The sequence below is a fragment of the Macrobrachium rosenbergii genome, chromosome 29 (assembly GCF_040412425.1).
Source record: "Macrobrachium rosenbergii isolate ZJJX-2024 chromosome 29, ASM4041242v1, whole genome shotgun sequence".
Taxonomy (NCBI): Eukaryota; Metazoa; Arthropoda; class Malacostraca; order Decapoda; family Palaemonidae; genus Macrobrachium; species Macrobrachium rosenbergii.
In genome coordinates, this window is record NC_089769.1 from 26,769,468 (window position 1) to 26,794,467 (window position 25,000).

General features: G+C 35.0%; 1 protein-coding gene across 1 annotated transcript in view; it reads right to left on the bottom strand.

Moving 5' to 3' along the window:
- LOC136854441 (DE-cadherin-like) overlaps window positions 1-25,000 on the bottom strand; it is a 164,846-nt gene that overhangs the window by 119,234 nt on the left and 20,612 nt on the right. Inside the window, 1 exon segment of the mRNA XM_067130734.1 lies at window positions 24,932-25,000. This exon segment is cut by the window's right edge and continues 128 nt beyond it. Coding sequence (XP_066986835.1) covers window positions 24,932-25,000 — 69 coding nt within the window.

Below are 25,000 nucleotides of genomic sequence, written 5' to 3' on the forward strand. Positions count from 1 at the left end.
GGACATTCGTTTTGAAATTAATGTATAGTACTTATGAAAAGAAGTATCAAGTGGAATTGACGAGAGAGAGAGAGAGAGAGAGAGAGAGAGAGAGAGAGAGAGAGAGAGAGAGAGAGAGAGAGAGCTTCATTATAAAGTAATTTGCTCTTATTCATTAGTCACTTATTTGCGTTTATTCTGAAATTTATCAGATACACAAATATCTCTCACAGATAAGACGAACTAAATTAGAGAGAGGTATTCATTATCTACAGAAGACAGTCAAATTCCAAGCAACGCATCATTAGCAGTTAATCAAGTTTCTAAATGGCACGTCGTAATACATTTAGTATCATGATTATGCAGTTTCATCTAAATTCAACAAAGATAATGATGAGGATTCACTAAGTTAGGTAAGCTGCATAGTTATACTTTAAGGTATCGCTATATTTTTAGTCTGAATTGTCTCACAGTTATTTCAAATCCCCTAAACCATCTCGTTTTTGAGGAGAATAATATACTATATAAAATATATATATATATATATATATATATATATATATATATATATATATATATATATATATATATATATATATATATATATATATATATATATATATATATATATATGTGTGTGTGTGTGTGTGTGTGTGTGTGTGTGTAAATTATTTGTCGAGTAAAAACAAATGGGTAAAATATGCTCGAACAAAGCAGCCTTTCCCACTCACAGATGAGTGCAGCCAAACCAGCTTCACGCAAATACCACACAAAAGAAGGATATATCTTTTTTATGAGAAAATTCCTGTCAAAACAATTTCTAGCAAAGTATCAAAGACTGAAATCACATGGCGCGAAAACAAGTTGCAAACGAACAGCGTCCCAAATCATTTGGGCGGACGGGAAGATTCCTCACCATTATCACTGAAATTGTCACTCGATTCCAGAAGAACATATCAAAAATCTATTCGCACTGGCTCTCATTAAACCCCAGAAGCACCAGCTACTCCTTGCGGGAAAGAGACGTCATCCTGTAATATTTCAGCATTATGCTCCTCGGGCTATTATAATTGCAATCTATATCAGTCTTCCTGAGAATTATACAACACAGACAATTTATGGTTGGAACTATAGCGGAAAACGAGGTCGATGAAGATTCCCTCAATTTAAAATGTCCATATATCGTCGTAATAAGAGCAAGCGACGGAGCCAAGCACAGAAAGGATCTAACATAAATTTTTGTGGTAAAAGAACCGAAGTCACTTTCAATGGTTCGCTCGTATAATGCACGACTTCTTGCTCTTTCAGCGGACTTAGTTTATTCTATTCATACAATAACATCAACTCGTGGAATGTGTCCTGGAAAGGGAAAATAAGCCTCTGGCATTACGGTTTAAAGGAAAATGAAATGAGAGATTATATCGTGAGTTGATTTTTCTGTAAAAGCTTGCCATTTTCTGTAGTTCTGAGAGAGAGAGAGAGAGAGAGAGAGAGAGAGAGAGAGAGAGAGAGAGAGAGAGAGAGAGAGAGAGAGAGAGAGAGAGAGTAAATAAAAATATTTCTGCCGTATAGGCCTATCCCATCAATGTGGCAAGTAAGATAAAAAGCCTTATATACAACTAGAGATGAAGACATATCTCAATCCATCCTCTCTATCCACTAACATTCCAGAAGTCTTAAAAAATTTAGAATATCGAAATTCAGCCACTCACGTTGTGCAATTTTAGGGCTTAGAAGTACGTAATATGTACCTCTGTCTTTATGACTGCATACATCCCTTTTCCAAAAAGTTCGAATGACCTTTTTTTTCATCAAGTATTTCTACTATTGTGTAAATAACCTTGGTTTTGGGTAAAATATAGTCAATTCTTTGAGATCCTGATTTTTTTTTTTTTTTTTTTTTAGCTTAGACTGCTGCAAAGTGGCTTAAGCATCCGCATCCAATCTATTTGTCCTTTTTTGCAGGTCTTGGAAAAACTTCTCTTTCAGTTAGCTCATACTACTCCTTTGTGATGTACTGTTCACATATCTTTGATGACTAATCCATATTAATATACTTTATATCTGTAAATGGATGGTGGAAGAATGGGAGTATTTCGGATGATGGTAGTATTAGAGAACAGGTGAAAAAGAAAAGTAGCAGGATGAGGGCAAATGACTGGGAGAAACTCAAGTGTCATTTGAAGGGGCTATTGAGCTAACTTGTACAGGCAGCGAGGTGAGTGATGTACGGACTACATACATACCAATTTATTAATCAAAACTCTGGACATGTCATTAATATCCGCGAGCGGAAAAGTAAGATCTAAACTGAGAACAAGAAGGGCACACAAATGGGAGAAAGTGTGCTTTCTCATACATGAAAAAGATTAACTATTTCCTTGTATATGCCAAGGAAGTCAATATGATGCATATGGCTTGAAAGCTGAAATGTCTTTACATCTGCACAGAGTTGCGTTTTATGCACAGGGGACTGTGTCTGCCGAGAATACCTAATAAACGTTGTTTCTACAGCCTTTCCCTATCCTGTGTCGCTGTCGACTGCGTGTCAGAGGTTGGGCCTCGAGGTCGGCCTTGGTTTGACGTTTCTGGTGGCGTCTACCTGGAAGACTCCAGCGGGGGAGCCTACAAACTCTTCTACAGTATATGGAGGTGAAGTGAGGATGCAGAGTAACGACGAAGGAGAAAAAATGCTTTCGAGATGAACTGTTTATGTAGTATATGTAGTACAGGATGATCTGAAAACGTGAAAATTATGGTGCATGTAGTAGTGCTAAAAATGTTAACGTAGGAGAAAATATTTTCAGACTGTTGAGGATGGTATGAAGAGTACAGTTCACAAATGTCATGAGGGAGAACTAGGGGGAACCTTAAGAAGGGCTGCGTAACCACCCAGAACGAGAGAATGTGTGTGTGTACAAGAGAGAGAAATGTGGTTGAGGGTTCAACGCCCAGCTGGTAACCCTTCAGTATAAACATATGAAGTTGGTAATGGTTGTGGTACTGATTGGTTTCTTGTTTCTAAAGAGCCATCCTTATCAAATTAGAGTGGAAAACATACAAACATATATATATATATATATATATATATATATATATATATATATATATATATATATACACACACAACACACAACACGTATACTGATGGACAATTAAGATTCACCTTTCTTCTACATATTTATTTCCCGACGTTCCGTAATTTTCGTATATAACTACGTCTTCAAGGGCTCTAAAATAGATAAAAACAACACACAATTAGCATAAAACTCAAACAAAATTTTTGACACTTAAAATTATACATTTTCCCAAATCAAGATATATTAAAATTCACAAAGTATTGGACCAACCTTCCACCAGAGTAAAAGGAACATAAGTGGAAGGAAACAAAAAGATAAAAAAAAGAAAAAGATAATCCACCTCAAGACAAGAAAGGGGGAGTGGCTGTTGACTGCGTGTTTAATGGGGGAACCAGTTGTTTGATCAATAAGGACTCTAAAATGCTTAATTCCTGGGTGTTGGGTGTTTGCCAGATGACTTTAAAATCTTTGTTTTCAATGTATGTTTTACAGATTCTACCGTGAGCTCTTACATTGGAATGTTCCGGTTCCTGAGTCTACTGCCTGTCCGGAAACTGACCCCTCTATGACGGTCGATGCGCACCTTCAGGAGCCTCCGTGTGGATCCCACATAGTCCCCGATTTACACCTGGGGTAAGTATACTTAAATACCACACAAGAGGACATGAAAGGGCAAAACGATCCTTGAACTGAAACAGAAAGTGGATGGTTAAGAGATTTTTCGGAATCAGGTCAACTTTTATGGCAGGAAAATGTTCTTGTATTACTTGAGTGAATTTCCTTTTAAAACAACTATCACAGACATAGGGGAAGTTCGCATTAAATCCCAGTTATGGCACAGTAGGATATTTTACTGACGGGGAGAATGTTTAGTAATTTTCGGCAAATTTTACTGACAAAATTAGCAGGAAAACAGTTGTTTTTAAAATAGTTTGCTAAGAATATATATTCCTTCTGAAACACGTCCCAGTTAGAAGTAAGCCGTAAAGCTCTGTGGAATAATATATAAACTGAACTAAGTTTAAAATTAAAGTAGCATGAGCTATTGAAATTCGACCCCAATCCGGTAAAAATAACTCTTTTTCCGTAAATTTTGTCAGTAAAATTTGCCGAGAATTTTTTCTCTCCACCAGTAAAATATCCTACTGTGCCACAACTGGGATTTTATGCCAGCTTCCCCTATGTCTGTGATAATTCTTTTAAAAGGAAATTTACTCGGGTAACACAAGAACATTTTCCTGCTATAAAAGTTGACCTGATTCCGAAAAATCCCTTAACCATCCACTTTCTGTTTCAGTTCAAGGATCGTCTGTGCCCTTTCATGTCCTCTTGTGTGGTATATAAATATACTTGCCCCAGGTGTAAATCGGGGACTAATGTGGGATCCACACGGAGGCTCCTGAAGGCGCGCATCGACTGTCATAGAGGGGTCGGTTTCCGGAAAGGCATCAGACTCACGAATCGGAATTCCAATGTAAGAGCTCACTCTAGAATCTGTAAAACATACATTGAAAACAAAGATTTTAAAATCATCGGGCAAACACCCAACACCCAGGCATTACCCATTTTAGAGTCCTTATTGATTAAACAACTGGTTCCCCCATTAAACACGCAGTCAACAGCCACTCCCTTTCTTGTCTTGAGGTGTATTTTCTTTCTTTTTTTATTTTTGTTTCCTTCCACTTATGTTCCTTTTAATCTGGTGGAAGGTTGGTCCAATACTTTGTGAATTTTAATATATCTTGATTTAGAAAAATGTATAATTTTAAGTGTCAAAAATTTATGTTTGAGTTTTATGCTAATTATGTCTTGTTTTTATCTATTTTAGAAACCTTGAAGATGTAATTATATACGAAAAATACGAAACGTCGGGAAATAAATATGTAGAAGAAAGGTGAATCTTAATTGTCCATCAGTATACGTGTTGTATATAACGGTTATGCCACTCCACACAAATTATATATATATATATATATATATATATATATATATATATATATATATATATATATATATATATATACATATATATATATATACTGTATATATATATATATATATATATATATATATATATATATATATATATATATATGTATATGTATGTATATATATATATATATATATATATATATATATATATATATATGTATATGTATGTATATATATATATATATATATATATATATATATTAATATATGTAATTGTAATAGCCACAATGCTCTCTTAACTCCCTGAATTCTTCACACTTTTTGGATACTCTTTGTCACTATGGAGCCTTAGATCAAAATGTAAGAAATATTGAAGTAATTCTGATATCTGGTAGCAAGAATCGAACCCGCATCCACCTCTAATAAATATATCTGAGGCAAAAGACTTTTATCTTTCTCGTGGTCAGGTCAACAACGTGACCTCGGTCTTATTACTCGAGATACGGGTTTGATTCCTGCTACCGGACATCAGAATTACTACATATTTCTAGCATATGGATCCAAGGCTTTGTAGTGACAAGCATATCCCAAGTAGTATGAAGAATTCGAGAAGTTAAGAGGGCATTGTGGTTATTACAATTACATACGTATCAGGTAAAAAGTAACCAGTAGATTCTATATATATATATATATATATATATATATATATATATATATATATATATATATATATATATATATATATATATATATATATAGTTATATATACATACAGCATATACCCAAGTAGGGCGAGTCTCGACTCAGGATACAATGTCGAAGGCGAAGGGAAGGGAAAGGGCACCATTGTTACAATTAGTTTATTATGCCGACGTTTCACGACAATTGCTATCGTCGCATTTTCAAGGCTGCAGTGATTAAAAAAACCTTCTTAAAAAAAGTCACATTAAAACATAGATATATACGGAACTGGGTGTAAACTGTCTAATTCAGAGCACTCAAATACAAGAAATCATGTAAAAATGTGCAAAACTGATATCAATTAATTATAAAGACTTTTCTATAAGAGGACAAGCCCAAAATGAAAATGACCTCAATATGCTAGAATCTATTATTATAAAGAAGACGGCCACAACACTGAATACTTAATCTGTCCAATTGTTCATCGCTTAATCTTTTGTTTATGTTCTTCTTCTCTCGTCCTTTCTTGCTCTTCCTGGGTTCTTGAGAAAACTTATGTTTATTCTTATTACTTCTGCGGTTTAGGTATGTCCTGCGCCTATTCACCTTGATTTTATTTGTCTTATAATTTATATGTACAGTATATATCGATGTTTTAATATGACTTTTTGTAAGAAGGTATTTTAATCATTGCAGCCTTGAAAATGCGACGATAGCAACTGTCGTGAACGTCGGCATAATAAACTAATTGTAACAATGGTGCCCTTTCTCTTCGCCTTCGAGATTATTTATATATATATATATATATATATATATATATATATATATATATATATATATATATATATATATATATATATATATATATATATATATATATATATATATATATATATATATATATATTCTGTCTTAGTGAACAACAATCGCTGACATGCAGTCACAAATCTAAAATCATTCAACTGTCGATCCCACGACACAGAGAAGTCTCAACGTAACGTTCAAAATGAGGATTATAAAATTCCTTCGGTGATAATTCATCGATTCATGGTAAATATATACAGAGGCAAAATAAAAAAATCACAGTCACAAATCTAAAATATTCAATTGTCTGCAATAACACTAAATAAAATGAATATAAGGATTCATGTAAAGTATACACAAAATAAATGAAACACACAGGTCAAATACATGAGAATGCACATACGTATTATAACGAAGGACAACAATAAATCTACAATTAAAACTTGACAATGAACTCACCCGAACAAAGGACGTATAAAACAATGAAAAAGCAAAGTCGCCCAGGAAGCAGGTAAATGAAGGAAGTGACTAAATGATAGCTGTATCGACTTTGCTGTCATTCTGAGCGAGCCTGCCAGGTCCGTATAATGTTCTAATTAAGTGGCAATTACCAACATAAAGAGTGACACTTTAAAAACGAAAATGACAAATAAGTAATGGAATCATATCATTACTACGACAGTCATGGGGCCATCCAGTAGCCTGCGTTTGTTTATGCACGTTTGGTTGTTTTACATGATTTTGGTAGGGTTTGCGCGAGCACGCTTGAACGAGGAAACTAGTTTTCCACGTGAATGAATTCAAGTTGTATATTTTGAGTCTTTGCGGTTCATATCACAGCATCAGAATGATCTACATGGAAATGTTCTGACACTATCTACGTACGGAAATTTAAGAGAATGCATATCTTGCATCCTTATGGCCACCGGCATGCGGTCACTGGCGATTATAAATGACTGATAAATGGGAAACAGGTCCTGGAAACCTTGCAATAAAAAGAGAAAACAGAGATTCAAGCAGAATAGACAATAATTATTTCGTCAACTGACTTATACCACTCTGGGATTGACTGAATTCATATGGGAATAAAAGGGCTTAGACTGAAGTCACTGCAAATGAACAGAGAATTTGTTGCTCAGAACGAAGCAAGTAGGAAATTTAAGAGAATGCATATCTTGCATCCTTATGGCCACCGGCATACGGTCACTGGCGATTATAATTGATTGATAAATGGGAAATAGGTCCTGGAAGCCTTGCAATAAAAATTATATGAAAGAAGTTTGTCCGCTTTCAATAAAAAGGACTTCTTTGACCATCAGTGATAACAGAGCATATTTTAAGCAAATAAATACTAAAAGGCTGAGTGGTGAAGAAGCAGCGAATTCCAGGACAGTTTGAGGTGAACATGGAACGGTAATCAGCTGTAAGGGAACTTTCATGTTCAAGAGACTCCCGTTCGTTATAACATATCTCGTCTTAAAACTGAAAGGTGATAGGACTACTATACTCTTGACATTCTCTCTAGGAACTCTACAGGAGAACTCAGGGCTGAGAGGTCATCTCATACTTTCCCTGAAGAACTTCCATTGCTTAGTCCAAAACCGACCCTATTTGACCGATGCATGTTCCCTAATCTTGCATTACTTCTCCATTAGTTATTCCACTCATTTTGTTTTATCTGTCTATGAAATTTTTACTATGTGGAAGCTTGGTTTGTAAGTTTACATTATTTGATGATTGTATATAATAATAATAATAATAATAATAATAATAATAATAATAATAATAATAATAATAATAATAATAACATCGCTGAGGTTAACACCATTGAGAAGAAGACATTTTGAAAGCAATGAAATGCATTTTACTCGTGAAACACCGACTGAAGATTGTCGCTCTCGGTTTTCAGTATGCAAATTTGGACGACTGTCTAAGTGAGCCTTAATTCTACTAAATGACTATTTAGCTTAGTGACGTTCCTGACGCTTCAGTAAGGGAAGCACGAAGTCCCTCTCTGAAGCATCTGAATTATATCCGTCGTCTCCTTTATTAAAATTTATCACTCCTAATCTCAATACTTAGCGTGGTAATGACTATTAAAGGCTTAATCTGCCGCTCTTGCTCTACATTTTGAAGCTGTTCCGACCTTCAGCTCTCTCTCTCTCTTCTGTTTGCTGTGTTATGTCAGATAACTTGGAGGAGTAGAAGTAGTTTGTTCCCCCAACCCTCTCTCTCTCTCTCTCTCTCTCTCTCTCTCTCTCTCTCTCTCTCTCTCTCTCTCTCTTTGCTTGGTTATTTCAGACTGCTCGGGAGGGTAGACTCAAAACTCACCCCACCCACAAAAAAGAAAAAAAAAGCAAAAAAAAAAAAAAAAAAATAAATAAAAAAAAACCGGCCTAGAGAGAATATGGTGGGAGACCTCTATGTGATTACAATTTGGACTACTGAATGCATATCATCTGAAAACTCTTCATACGGTTTAACGATTTGTTGGGTGGAAACTTGTCTTGGCACTAAACGAAGAGATATTAAGACATATATCACACTTTACCACAGTAAATTCCTACTGGTTTCGACTTTGTATTCTAAGCTGAAAATGGTCAGCATTTACACCCAGTCTTTTATTTCCCTGTCGTAAGGGGTTACATATAAATCATGTGTCGGAAAACTATGTATGTATATATATACATATATATATATATATACGTACATATATATATATATATATATATATATATATATATATATATATATATATATATATATATATATATTCACATACTTTAAGCTGTAAATTTCATTTAATATATTGACTGAACCTAGGAATACCAAACATTGAAGGGGAATTTATAAGTGATAAGCGATCCGTCACCAGGTGGACTCTAAACTACCGAACATTGGGAGAACGACTACTTTCAGTGACACTGACCATTAAGGATATCAAGAGAGGGTAAGTTGATACCAACCCTTTCGTACATGTGCCTTTCGAATTCAGATTTTTGAGTTGATATCAACCCACCTCCACAGTGATAGCCGATTTGTACATTTGAAACATGTAACTATCTATGGATATTTTTTATATGCAAACTGTGACATCTGCTATTGACTCAAGTCAAAAACCTGAATTCGACGAGCATACGTCCGACAGAATCAGTATCAGTTTTGACCTCTAGATAGCCTCATGGTCAGAGTCTCGCTGAAGTCGTCGTTACTCAACCATTCGGAGGTTTGAGTCCACCTGGTGACGGATTGTTTATCATTTGTAAATTCCCCATTGGTGTAGTTATTCCAAGGTTGAGTGAATTAATATTAAACAACATTTGTAGTTTGGAGTTTGTGAATATATATACCGATATATATATATACACACACACACACACACACACACATATATATATATATATATATATATATATATATATATATATATATATATATATATATATGTACTATATATGTAATATATATATACATATATATATATATATATATATATATATATATATATATATAAATTATATATATGTACTATATATATATATATATATATATATATATATATATATATATATATATATATATATATATATATATATATATATATATATATATATATATATATATATATATATATATATATATATATATATATATATATATATATATATATATATATATATATATATATATATATATATATGTATATATATATATATATATACTATATATATATATATATATATATATATATATATATATATATATATATATATATATATATATATATATATATATATATATATATATATATATATATATACATATACATATAATCTTGAAGCTACAAGTGTCGTTTAATATCCAACTCATGCTACTTCAGGAATATCCCCGACTGGAGTTGTTTGAAGGTACTGTGTCGAGGAATCGAGACCCGGTGGTACCGATCCATTTATCACTTATAATTCCACTGAACAACATGGTTGGTCTGGTCTTAAGTTCCATGTATCCTCTGATCTGGTCCAGCTAACTGAGGAACCCATGCATATTTCTGGTAGATGAGACCTCATATTCACAGATGTTCCCACTATCATTAAATCGAAGGTCTGCGAGTATATAGGCACTCCTGATTATTAGACCACTGAGATGGACATATCTGTCAATCAGTAGTTTCCTAATACCATTACTGGAAAAACAGACTGGATGAAATGTAGAGCCAATTATGATCGCATTACTGAAGCTTGTCAGTGCTTAATATATCAAACTTTTTGTCTGATCCATACCCAAAGAGGAAGTTGAATGAAATACTGATGGCTATTTAGTAAGGTATGTCCCTAAAAAAGTCGTTAAGATGAGGACAAAATGATCGGCCATGGTTTGATGATAAATGTACTGTAGATGAGCTTACCATGACAAACAGACCAAATTCAACACATGGAGACGAAATTGTTCACATACAAACTACACCATTTTTGTCAAGTCTCGCCATACTACAAACAGAATTTACCAGATAGCTGGGAGAAATTGCAACAATTATTTAAAGAGGAAACTCACAGAAATTACTCCGCCTTATCTGGGGTAAACCAAATGTCTCTCATCCCACCATTACTAACAGATGATGATAGTTTGGTTACTGGTCCTAATGCAAAACAATCAGTTGAGGATGTTTCTCTTCCTGATGCCAGTCATCATTTACTTAGTCTCACAAAATATGCATTTCGCTCTAGGAATGTTAAGAAAATTCTTGATGATTGATAGCTGGGGCAGAGAGGGCCCACATGGTTTCTTCTCTTTGGCTTCTAAAAACGTTTCTAGTATGTTGTCTCCCAAGATCAGTAGATTATATAGATTCTTATGTAGAGGTAATATTATTCCTGATGAGAAAAAACTTAGCAATATAGTGCCTATTCCACTGCAGTAACTACAGGCCAATTTTTATTCTCCCTGTGTTCTTCAAAGTTGCAAAAAGACTTGTTTCTAAGCCAATATACAAGCATGTGGAATCCAAACGATTCTTAGCTCAATAGTCAATATGCATGTAGGAAGCAGTTAGGTACCTGCGATGCCCCTTGAGATTTGACATGCCATTTGCAAGAGAACCATGATAAGGGGTTTGAGTGTGCAGTAATTCAAATAACTTTTAGTGCCACTTTTGATTTAGGAAATCATAAGGCACTTATTTTTAAACTTCAGAACCTTGGAGTGGGTGGATATGTTTCAGTTTTACTTGAAGATTTCTTGACAGGTAGGCAGCAGCGAGTTGCTGGTGATGGGATCTTTAGCAAACCAGGACTTATTGTCTCTGGTGTTCCACAAGGTAATGTTCTAGGTCCGTTGTTATTTTTAGTGTATCCAAATGATATGGCTATTGGGCTGGAAAACAAGATTGTTCAGTATTCCGATGATGCAACACTTGTGGGTGTAGCAAGGTCTCCACTCATGAGAAATGAAGCTGCCCATAGTTTCAATCGTAACATTGAGCTGATTAGTGAATGGTGTAGTAGGAGGGGTATGAGGCTGAGCTCCAGTAAAACGAAAACACTAGTGATTAGTAGATCTCTTTCAAATTCCCCCCTCCCCAACCCCATCCTCCCCTTCAAATGTATGGGACTCTGCCTCATGAGTCTGAAGCTTTGACTGAACTTGGTGTAACTTTTGACTCACATCTTATTTTTGAGAAACATCTAATGAAAGTGTCAGCAAATGCCACACTGAAGTTAAATGTCATATGTAAGACCTTATAAATTTATCACAATGATAAAATCAATGCAGCCTGTTTTAGGTCATTTGCCCTTCCTTTGCAAGAATATTGGCCTGCTCTGCCAGTAATTTATCCTTACATTAGCAGTTAAGACTTGGACCATCGTCGGTTGGTCTCTTGTTTTTTAATTTTTCATAAGTTGTGTTTTAACAGAGAACTTCCTCTATCACAGTTGATACCTAATCCTCTTTCCCTGTCGAGAGCAACCAGATTTTCTGAACAGCAGCAACAGTATGCAGTAAATGTTCCACGCTGTCTAACTTTCCAACTCCAGAGATCTCTTATTCCTCACACCATTGGACCGTGGAACAGTCTCCCTAAGAATGTTGTGCAATTAGAACCTCAAAAATTCAAGCAAAGATGCAATGCATTAGTGTCCTGAAAACAATTCACCATGTACTTACGTATTTCTCTTCTTTCTGTATTTACATTATCTTTTGTAAGTTCTTCCAGAAAAAAAATATATTCTTTGGAACTTGATTCAAGTCATTGGCCCCTGTAGGCTTGTTCCATATGAATAAAAAGGGTATCAACTTCCTAGAATCATTCAAGGCAATCAGTCCCTCTCGCACCTTTTTTTTACATGCTGTTATTCAACTTGATTTCTGCGTCTGTCTGTCTGTCCTCAAATCTTGGAACTCAATTTTTGACCTGTTCCCTTCGTCCGATGGACTTGAAATTTTGCGTGGTTGCTCAATCCCTGTGATAATACAACCTTACGTGATTAGCAGGTCAACAGTGACCTTTAGTGACCTTACAGTGACTTCTCCCAGTATCTCAGGATTTGTATGGAACTCTTTGGATTTCTCACAACTTATTTGACTCAGTAGAATCTATCTTCTATATAACCCCTCCCCTTCGCTCTTCCATCCCATTCCCCCTTCCCTTTTCCATTCCCTTCCACCTTCTCCCTCCCCAGCACACGATCTGTTTGTTTAGCTATGTCCTCCCCTTCCCTCCCCCTCACCCTTCCCTCATCCATCCCCTTCCCCACCCATCCCCTTCCGGTGCTTAGGCTCCGATCAGGTGATAATTTAGCTGTGTCCTCCCCCTCCCCTCTCCTCTTCCATCCCCTTCCCCTTCCCCTCTTCCATCCACCTCCCCTTCCCTCTTCCATCCCCTTCCCATCCCCCTCCCCCTTCCTGAGCACACGATCAAGTGTTAATTTAGCTTAATTTAGCTGTGTCCTCCCCCTTCCCCTCCCTCTTCCTTCCTTTCCCCTCCCTTCCCCCTTCCCTCACCCTCCACCGTAAACGGATATCAGTTTCGTTATCTACAATCATAAATAAAAAAAAAATTTTTATTTTTATAAAATAAAAAAAATATAAATTTTTATTTTTATAAAATAAAAAATATAAATTTTTTAAAAACGTGTTTTTATTAACATGCAATAAAAAGTAAAAAATAATTTTTTGAGACACACCAGGACTTTCTTACAATTAATCATGTCTACAAAAATAAAAGCGTGGGCCCCAAAAATGGAAGGAAATGCTACAAGAAATAAAAAAAAATCTACTTCTTTTCTTGTAGCTTTTCCTTCCATGTTTAGGGCCCACACTTTTATTTTTGTAGGCATGATTAATTGTAAGAAAATCCTGGTGTGTCTCAAAAAATTATTTTTTACTTCTTAGTGCATTTTAATAAAAGCATATTTAAAAAAATTTAATTTTTAAATTTTTTATACGGTCTCCTAACAACACATAAGGATGGAGTTTCCTTCAGCCCCATAAAATCCAGCGGGGGTTCCTTCATGTGTGAATAATCATAATAGTTGGGAGTTCTGTTATTACCTTTTTTAGGAACCTTTTCACCTTTCCACATAAAACACACAGAGGATTTTATACATTAATTAACATCCCTTGAGTAACTTAAAAAATCCCAGTCTAGACACACAATCATTATTTACTAAAATCCCAATCGTCTTTGCTAAATAGTAAGCTACAACCACATGAAGAACAATTCCCTCTTGGCGCTGAATAAACGTTAAAATTGATTAACCTGTGTGGCAACTAACAATGTTTTCTTTTTTTTTAGCGGTAACTTTAATAAACAAAAGTTCGGCTGTAGTATGGGCAGCCCCCTGCCCTCCCGTCTTGCTAACCTTTCCATGAAATTTTTTGAATCGGAAATGTTGCTGTCTATCACACCCGGTAATATGATCTGTCTTAGATACATAGATGATATCTTTGCATTCCGGGACAATAGCTGGAAAGATTTCAGTGAATATTTTAATCGACTAAATTCGCTAGTCCGACCATTAAATTTAAAAAGGGATGTGAAAAGGACGGTATATTGCCTCTCATAGATGTACTGATTATAAGAGAACAATAAACACGCCTTCACAGCATATAGGAAGCCTGCTTTTGCTGTTTCCTTTATTCACTACCTAAGTTATCATGATATCTCTGTTAAGACCATGGTTGGCTGCAATCTGTTTCTCGAGAGTTTAGGATACGTCCGCATGGGTCTCTAACGAAAGAAGTAGACACGATCCGTCAACATCTAACGCAATTGCCGTACCCAGCCTAAGTTATCGAGAAGGTAATCAACAAAGCAAACAAAATATGCTACAGTGGTCCCACAGATAAAAACAAGTAAATTTTAACAAGATAAAGCTTCCGTACGTTGTGAACATCAAATAGCAAATGAACACCTCAAATCTAACAATCCATTTATTTTTCATTATCCCAAATTCACCGGGATAATGAAGAAACAGACGCCGATGTTTATAAGATTCCATGTAGTAACTGTAATGAAATTGATGTTAAGGAGACACAATGATTAATAGAGCTTAAAATATTAATGCGATATGCTTCAGACATGTTCGGAGATTTTCGTAAGTAGGAGAGACACTGGTCATACCATAAACTGGAGGAGGACTGAGCTTGTTTTCAAAAGTAGCTGCCAGTACAAAAGGAGAATTCTGGAATCTGCCATCGTCAGTCAAACTAACAATATGAACCTGTCAGGAGGACATTGGAAATCGGATTTCACCGACGAGTTGATCTAAAGACCTATTCTCATTCAGGTATTCCAGCGAATACTCCTACCAGACTCGATACAGGGGAGAGCTAACGGGTACCAAAACACAAGGGACTGAGCCCTTTTCATCCCGGGTCAACAGGTTTCTACGTACCACCAGCGCTGCATATGCCACTTACTAATTGTCCACATTTCATTAGAATTCATGACAGAATTTTTGGTACTCGAGATATATGGCTGCATTGTGTATACAGTTTTTATGGGTCTTCATACACACACACATATATATGTTATCCCCCTTAAAACACATTCAGTATTTTGTGTAGAAATACTTATGTAACGTGTCTCGCGATCTACCTTCAGGAGACAATGGCATTTCGACCCTGGTCCTACTCCCTGAACACTCACCCACACTGATTCCCCTCTGACACTTTCCCATACAGATCCCTCTCTCTCTCTCTCAGTCAACACAAAGATCTCTTTCTCTCTCTCGCAGCGTTTGCCTCACGCATTCTCTCTCTCTTGCATTCCACATTAAAGAAATGAAATGGACCATCTAAGGAAACACAATCTTTCCTACAAAAATAGATTTATTATTCAAAGCAACCCAACAAGTAATGAATAAACAAAGCAAAGATTAAAATGCATCATAAATGAATTATCAAGTCAAAATAACCTAACTCTGACTAAAAAATCTCATTATGGCTACCAACCTGCAAATTCAAAAACTCTCACATACTCCATCTTAGACATTGTAAGTCTAGTCTCAAAAAGTCAACCACATGAGAGATATAGACATTGCAAGGTTTACATTTGTCTTCTCTATAATCACACCACCATGTTAGCATCATGTCATCCCCACCGACATCTGTCAAAAGAATTAAGCATAACAGTAACCTCCCAAAAATATACAAGTGCAAAACATAATAATGAAAAGTCTAAAATGCATGGTTAAATACTGGTAAACAGAACACAATAAAATAGAATATTAAAATGGTAAAAAGGTTATGTTCAACTTCCCACACAAGTTCAAAATTGTCTTGAAATATGGTAAAAACCATAAGTCCACAGTTCACACATAAAAACGAAGAGTCTGAACTTTACCTTATTCTGCCAGTTCTAAGAGATTGCAACACTCAAAGCTAATGTCTTGACAATCTCGCTCCAGCTTCGGTAATGAACGATCAGACTAATTTTTGGGCAGAATTAGACACAAAATTCTAGATTCTCTAACATACGAACTCATGTACTCACATAGCAACTCGGTCATATGACTCTCGCATACCAGAGCCAATATTGTGTGTTCAATCCCGCTGAGGTAACCAACTATTTGCTGAATGCAACGATTCTGAGACCGATCGTGCCACAGTACCACCTCACAGCTATCTTTCCTTCATCACACCTTATAGTATCGCATATATGAAATGAACATATGTGTCCTTTAAATATATATATATACTGTGTGTGTGTATACATACATACATACACACACACAAGCATATATATATATATATATATATATATATATATATATATATATATATATATATATATATATACATATATATATATACTGTCAGAAGTTGTTAGCCGTCAGCTCTTAGTAGGTGTTTTTAGGACAAAATTGGTAGCCGATGGCCTTTTTTTGCCTCCCAGATGATGCTAGCACCGATTCACCTGTAGGTTGACTATTGGTGGGCAGGGCGTGATCAAACCAGGGACCTTGGAAATCCAGGCCCGATGCTTTACCACTCGCTACGATAAATCGTTTTTCCCTTTATAGGAAGATAGCTCCAGAAAGCGTTCAACCTCCTGTTTTCAGCAAGTTCAATTGCCTGGATGCAACCCACCACTGTCGACTAGCCATCAGGTACGTAAATCTCTGCCTAGGTTATGCGGCCACCGTCATTTTAATGATGAACTTCAGTGAGAGAGAGCATCTCTCATTTCCATGGCAATCAAAGGAAAACTAAATGTAAATGGAGCTGAATCATAATGAGAGAACGAGGCACTGATTTACATATTTCACAGAGCACTCATTGCTCGAAGCCTAAAATAAAGCATTACCTTGTCTTCTCTGCCTGTTTCTTTAATATACCCTTCACATAATCGCTTTCTAACATCTAGATTTTCCGAGTAATCAACAGATACCAACCCCCACCATTTTTTTAAGAAACTTTTCCTCTTAGCCTGAAACATTCCGCCTTGCTTTGCACTGCTTAGCAATGCCTTTAATCTTTCTTAATCCTGCACCTCCAAGGCAATGAAGCTTATTTGTGGAAGTTATCAGTAACTTCAGATTTAATTTCCTTCCCAGTCCTCACCCCCCCCACCCCAACACACTTTTCAAAGACACGTATTATTCTTGAATCGTAGTCAAATGCCTGTCTAGTGTCACATGCTGTTGAGGTTGACAAGTTCTTTATAATATTACTTAATTATTGATTATCCAAATCAAGCAACAAAAGCAATGACAGTTTTAAAATTATAGGTAGAAGTCGTAGTGCTCCCTTTTTCATAATAATGATAATAATAATAATAATAATAATAATAATAATAATATTATTATTATTATTATTATTATAAAAACACTGGGTTTTCCAGACGATTTTGCAACTGACGCTAGTATTAAAACTACTATCATCTACGACAGTATTTCCACAAGATTTAAATTCCCAAAATCTATATCATAGCTGGAGAGAAGAACGAGCATTCCAGAGTGCTTTGAAAGGAACTGCTTTTCCACTACATCATTCATATTTAGTCAAACAAAACGACGAACTGTATCAACAAAAGACACAATGGAATACTTTTATAGACAATGTATAAACTGGAAGGTAAATTGCCACTGAATTAATTATCGTCTCTGTCATTCTACAAACTTCTCAGGGGCAGAATTTCTACAGTCTGTGATTGAAAGTAAACGCATAAACTAGGTTTCAAGTGTTTTGAAATTTACTGATGAAGTTATGATTAGGATTAATTTTTGAGAACAGTAATGGAAGTTGATCTTAAACGATGTTTTTCCAAATAATTTTTTGCTTTGCTTTCGATACTGTATGGGACTAGCCATTTACTCCTTACGGCTGCTCATAGAGCAAGAGCCGACGCTGACACACGGCCACACTAGCCAAAAAACAACAAAATATCTTGATTCTGCTTCATTCCGCGAGGGTATCTCGCGAGAGAGAGAGAGAGAGAGAGAGAGAGAGAGAGAGAGAGAGAGAGAGAGAGAGAGAGAGAGAGAGAGAGAGAGAGAGAGAGCTCACAATGAAATTAATTTTTCTATGGTTCCTCCGAGAGGGATATAATACTGAAAAACTGAAACTACTGTAATATAATAAAAATAATATTTGGGAGGCATAAATGTAGATTTCGTATGATGAATGCAAACAAAAAGTCTAGAGGGAATATTTCGAAAGAGAAATTGTACTCATAATTTTTAAGAGTCCTTTCTCTCAAGATAAGACATCTCTAAGCTGGCAAACATTCGTGACGGCACCTGGGGATCGGCAGTAGACGAAACAGCTAAACTTCTTTGAAATAAACGACTCATATTTTCGCAATGAATGAAAAACTGTACTAGGGCAAAGAAATTTATCCAAAACCAACGATTTAGTTAAACTAGTGTATTTCCCAATTCATTCAAAAGCATATACGGAATGAAGACAATCGATTAGCACCGGTTCTGGCTTCAGTAAATGAATTTAAATTGGCTACACTATGTTTTATCTTTCATATTCCTTGTGAAGAACCTTTTTCAAAAACCCAGATTGCCTAGGCCCTTGTCTATGTATGGTCAGTATTACAATTTACCAACTCCCCCGAAAAAATTTTTCTTGAAACCACATTTGGTAATGATGGATCAAATGGTAATGTCGTTATTTCACTACTTTTTACTATTATTGCTTTCAACCTGTCATTATTCAAATTAGGAACTGCCAGTAACTGGGACCTTTGAACAACGGGGAAAACTTGCACAAATTAACAGCAGAATTGATGGTATGTACTCACTGCCTTCATGTTGGTTGGTACGCGTCTTGGTGCGTCTTTCACAGACGGTTTGTCCCTCGCTCGAGTGAGTCACTTTTGCAATTTTGAACTGTCTTGAAAGTTTGCTTTCTCTGCTGGTGGGGTCCTGCTCATGTGTTGCACTACTTGCTTTTTCGTTTGGCTCCTTCATACGTCACTTTGAATTAAGTTCTTTGGGAGTTTGTTCCTCTTGCTCACATATGTAATAGGCTACTACAGTGATGATAATTACTACTCCAACACTATGCCATTTCATTATATATATATATATATATATATATATATATATATATATATATATATATATTTGTGTGTGTGTATGTATGTATGTATGTATATATATATATATATGTATATATATATATATATATATATATATATATATATATATATATATATATATATATATATATATATATATATATATGGTAAAATTGACACACGAGACCGAGTGAGAGTAGATTTCAGTTGACCAGCAGTTTAAAGAGTATCTTGAGGAAATACGTCATCCAGTAAATGTTGAGGAATGCGACTTTGCTGAGCTGGAGACTAATGTATCAGTCCCAGTTTTAGATAACCTGATAACAGCTGGGGAGGTGTCGCAACAGGTTAAGAAATGAAACCTAATGAAGCATCGGTCCAGATGGTTTAGCTACTGGTATTTAAAGGTTTTACTTGTAACTTGGATTGTGACAGTTGCATCTCTTTTTAATTGTGTTTTTGTATCAATACGTTACCCCTCACAGTGAACACTAGCTCGAATTTTTGTCATATCTCAACGAGGTTGCCGATCAATGGTTCATAATTATCGACGTATAAGTGTAATCAACTGTTTGGCTAAGCTTTATTATATGGTGCTTTGTGAGAGTTGCAGCAGTGGTTCTCTCCTTTTAGGGAACATACGGAGGGGAATTCACGGAACATTTTGTCACTTCGTCTGCTGACTGATTTAGCCATGAGGAAAAAATGGAAATTACTTGTAACATATGTCGATTTATTCTTTTTTCTCAAGGGTATGATAAAGATCTAAGGAAAGTGCTCTTTACTGAAGAGACTTTGGTGTGGAATGACATTGTTACTTGCTTTGAGAGCTATCTATCGAGCGACACAGAGTAATTGGCACCGCTGTTGCGAGTGCCACAAAAGGCGTACGTCAGGATCCCCCACATCTCGTCGTCTGTTATTCGTAAACGACCTCATTGATATTATCAAAAAGAATTCCGGTGAAGATGGTTCCTTAACATAGCTTCATGTACTCATTCATATGGAAAATACTGTTATTTTATCAACTAAAAGAAATGATAATTAAAAAGATTGAGGTTTCAAACCAATTTTGTGAGTCACATGGCACGGTAGTTAATGTAAGAAACAAAATTTGTAGATATTGGGGGTATTGAGACTGATACACAGGAGATTCCTGTCAATGACCTTGTCTTTGATCAGTGTGATCACTATGTGCATCTTTTGCGTCTGATGGATCCATTTCCAGTGCTATTAGAATGCACGAACAACTAAAACACTGTCATGCTTTAAAATATGTACCTTTCGCATCTAAGGATAATGATGTACCCTTTATTGTAAAACGTAAGGTTTTTGAAGCAGCTCTGTTAACTACCGTTTTGTACGGTTATAAATCGTGGTTTGTTGGTGACTCAAAACTTATTATAGAATTATATCACTGGTGTCTTAAACAACTGTTTGGCGTTCGTGAATACGCCTGTAATTATCTCTGTCTAGTTGAATTGGGCTGCCACCGCTCAGTGACTTCAAGGCAATGAAACTGTTTTCGAAGATATGGAGGGAAAGAGTCAATATGGTTGAAGACCCGCTTGTTCATACTATTAATATTTCGTTAAGTCAAAACACACCAACTTCTAGATGGTTATGTAATATTTTGCAGAGCAATATGGATGATGCACAGGTAGGCATTGGGAAACTAAACGCAAAATTTCTGAATCCACCTCATCAAAGATTAATTCTTATAAGGAAATGAATACCGGTTTTAGTGTGCATGAAAAAATGAATACAGGTAAAGCTAAGGTGAATTAGACTGAGAGAATATCATGGGCTCGAATGCGGCTGAGCGACCTAGCTACAGAAACTAGACTTTGGAACAGTCAAGGAGGGGGACGCCTTCCTGTACAGGAGAGAGACTTTGAAGTAGTGGACAAACACAAACTAAAAAGCATGTAACTGAAGACTGCCCGCAGACACTTAACCTACGAATTCAGTTTGGTTTTTGGAGTGTAAGCAGCTTGTTTCATGAAATGTCAGATAATAACGTAGTATGTACAATCATCCATAACATAATGTTAGAGTACTAGGAAGATGTCGCTTCATGATGACACTTCATGTTAGTACACTGTTGTCATATGTATGTGTGTGCATAGTTTACTAAGTATTAATTGTCACTGACTGTTTTCATCTTAATAATTTGTATTGTTATTTTCTGGGGTACTTATCAGCTTTACAAAGTTGTTTTGTATAGAATTTTTTATATTAATTGGATCAACACAAAATTATCTTTTGTAAGATATAAAAATACTGTAATTTTGATTCATTTGTAAATATAAAATTTTGGGGTAAATAAATCTACTAAAATAAATCTGTGTATAAGTATATACATACGTTACATTATGTAACTACCTTGATTATCAAAGCAATTCAATAATCTTGCATAAAGGTAACGTTTATATCCTGATGCTGACCATATAATAAAAGCCATGAAAGCGGTAGTTAATCAGGTCTATAATTCCGATATTTCAATTATAATAAAAAATATGGAAATATAACAATATTAGCTATATATATATATACATATATATATATATGTATATATATAATATATATCTATATATATATAAATATATATATATATATATATATATATATATATATATATATATATATATATATATATATATATATATATATATATATATATATATATATATATATATAATTTATTTATATAACCTCATTATTAACACAGGTGCTTTTAGCAAATTAGGACGGCCACCTGCCTTTACCCTATAGTTAATATAAATAGGCACAATAAAGAATGGTACAAGAACTGTATATATATATATATATATATTTTTGTTGTCTTTCATATATATTGTAGTTTCTTTCATATATATATATATTCTATATATATATATATTTTAACGACTATCTGGTCTAAAGTCCATATATGGTCATGCACCTCTTGTACATTTTTGTTGTCTTTCATTGTCTTTACTTGTAGTTTCTTTCAGCGCATAAATGCTATGATGTATTATTCATAGTTCTATACAGATATTATTTTATATTTTAACAACTATCTGGTCTAAAGTCCAAGTGCACAAGCATCGCTGGTGGCTTGTGCTTTGTTGCTTACATGTTCTGCTCCTATATATATTTATTGGATTTTTTAATATATTTCCATTTTACACAGTTATTTAATATGCATACATTTACCTTATAATATTCCGTTTAGAAATATTAAAGGTGAATCATATGTTTCATGTAAATTACATACTTTCTTTCATGTAGATAGGGTGTTAGCAATTCATCCTCATATAAAAAGAAGTTGGATATTTTCCCAGACAGGCGCCTATATAAAATTTTATATAAAGTGATGCTAACAGTTCATACTTATATATATATATATTCTTAAATAAATTTCTGATTCCATCAGATAACTCCGGCCTTTCAGGTGAGTGTCCAGTGAGTTAGCAATTCATCAGTACAGGCCATAAAAGAAGTTGGAACCTAAGTACTCCGTACCTGAGGATTTTCCCCAGGCAGTCGCATAGTGCTACCAGTTTTATCCAACTTCCTGACCAAGCAGCTAGTGAATTGCTGACAGTTCATTTGACTTAGCCTCTCACCATGAGATATGATGGAAATGAACACATGGGAATGTTTCACAGATATAGATTTCTGACTGACATCAGGACAGAACCCAGGTCTTTCAAGTGAGAGTCCAGGGCATTAACAATTCATTCACACAAGTCATAAAGGAAAGTGGAACCTAAGTACTTTGTAACAGGTTTTTCCTGGGCAGGTACCTAGTGCCTAACATACCAGCAAATCTGACCCAATCATGGGAGGTAGGGTAGTACTGGTTTATGTTAGGTGCTAAGTGCCTGCCTAAAAAATCTCAGTGCCTTCAACATACCAAATGCCCAGGACAAAAGACCAGGGTTTTGACCCAATCAAATTTATATCTGAGGTTGGGTAGTATATCTCTGGTGAAGGCGCTAAGTAGGTGCTAATTCACTCTGCTGGGTCGAAAAAAATTCTCAGATACGGAGTACTTAAACTTCTTTTATGACTTGTGTGAATGAATTGATCTAACCGACTCTCACTTGCAAGACTAGGTTTGGTCCTGATGCTGAGTCATATATTTATATAATATGTAAATGAATTATCTACATATATATAATGCCCTGGACTTTTGTACATTCATTTATCACACATTACCACAGGTGAAAAATAAGACCAGGACTTTATTTCCAAGCCATTGATCTGATGATGTGAGTCAAATTTATATCTACAAGAACAGTACGAAATACAGGTTCCCCACTCATGTGTTCATTTTTAAAACTCATTTGGCTTACATGGTGAATTGCTGGCCCCACCTCAGATCCACACCTGACAAGTGTCAATGGAAAACTCATTAACATTACTACCCTCGTACTGTGTTTACATAATATACATCTCTACTGCCTACCTTAAAGTTTAAACAATTTACAAATTTCTTTTGATATTAAAGGATCAAGTTTAAAAAGAAATAGTAGTGGGTGTATAGAAAACCCACTAAGTTGGTTAAAAAGTCAGTGTTTTCATCTATGTTTTTAAGAAAATGTAGCCCTGAATGGATATGTTAGGAATGCAGGCAAAAAAATTGAAATATCCTGCCTTTGCCAAAAAAGTGAAAAACCACAGGTACTGGTGTGACCCTTCTTCTTAGGTTCCAACAATTGAAAAATTTTATCAAGAACTCCCCAGACTTGTGTAAAGGGTGTGAATTGCTAACACCCCGTGTAAGTCTTGCAAGACTGGGATTTGAAAGCACTGAAAAAAAGAATTGAACAACATAAGAAATGTGTGAGATATGCACAAAGGGAACAGTGTGTAGTCATGTTAGTGAGAACAATCATGCTATCAACTATGTATATTCTAATAATATACTGGAAAGGAACATCATTGAATCTAGCTTCATAAAAGAAAGTTATAATATGATATAGTCATATAAACTATATATAAAAGAAATTTGTAAATTGTTTAATATATATATATATTATATATTTGTAAACACAGTCGATCCATCTATCAATTATCTATGGGGTATCTATCTATCTATATTTTTAGCCAAATGAGTTTTAAAGGCATATATATATATATATATATATATATATATATATATATATATATATATATATATATATATATATATATATATATATATATATATATATATAAATACATAAATAGATTCATCTTAGACTAAGTCCTAACCCTAACCTTCTAAGGTTCAAATTCCACATACACTTTAGAATACACTCCTCACTTCCTCTTGGATTTCAAGGCTTTGAGGGAGAGCATATCCAATATCAGAATTATAGTAAGTCAAGGGGAAGTAATGGTGATAAGTATGATACATTTTTCGTCTCTCAAGAGGAGGACAGAAACTGACCTTGCGCACAGTGTCAAGACGTCAGTGTTTTCGGTGGTGTTTTCCAAGATGGCCGGGAAGAGCGGTTGT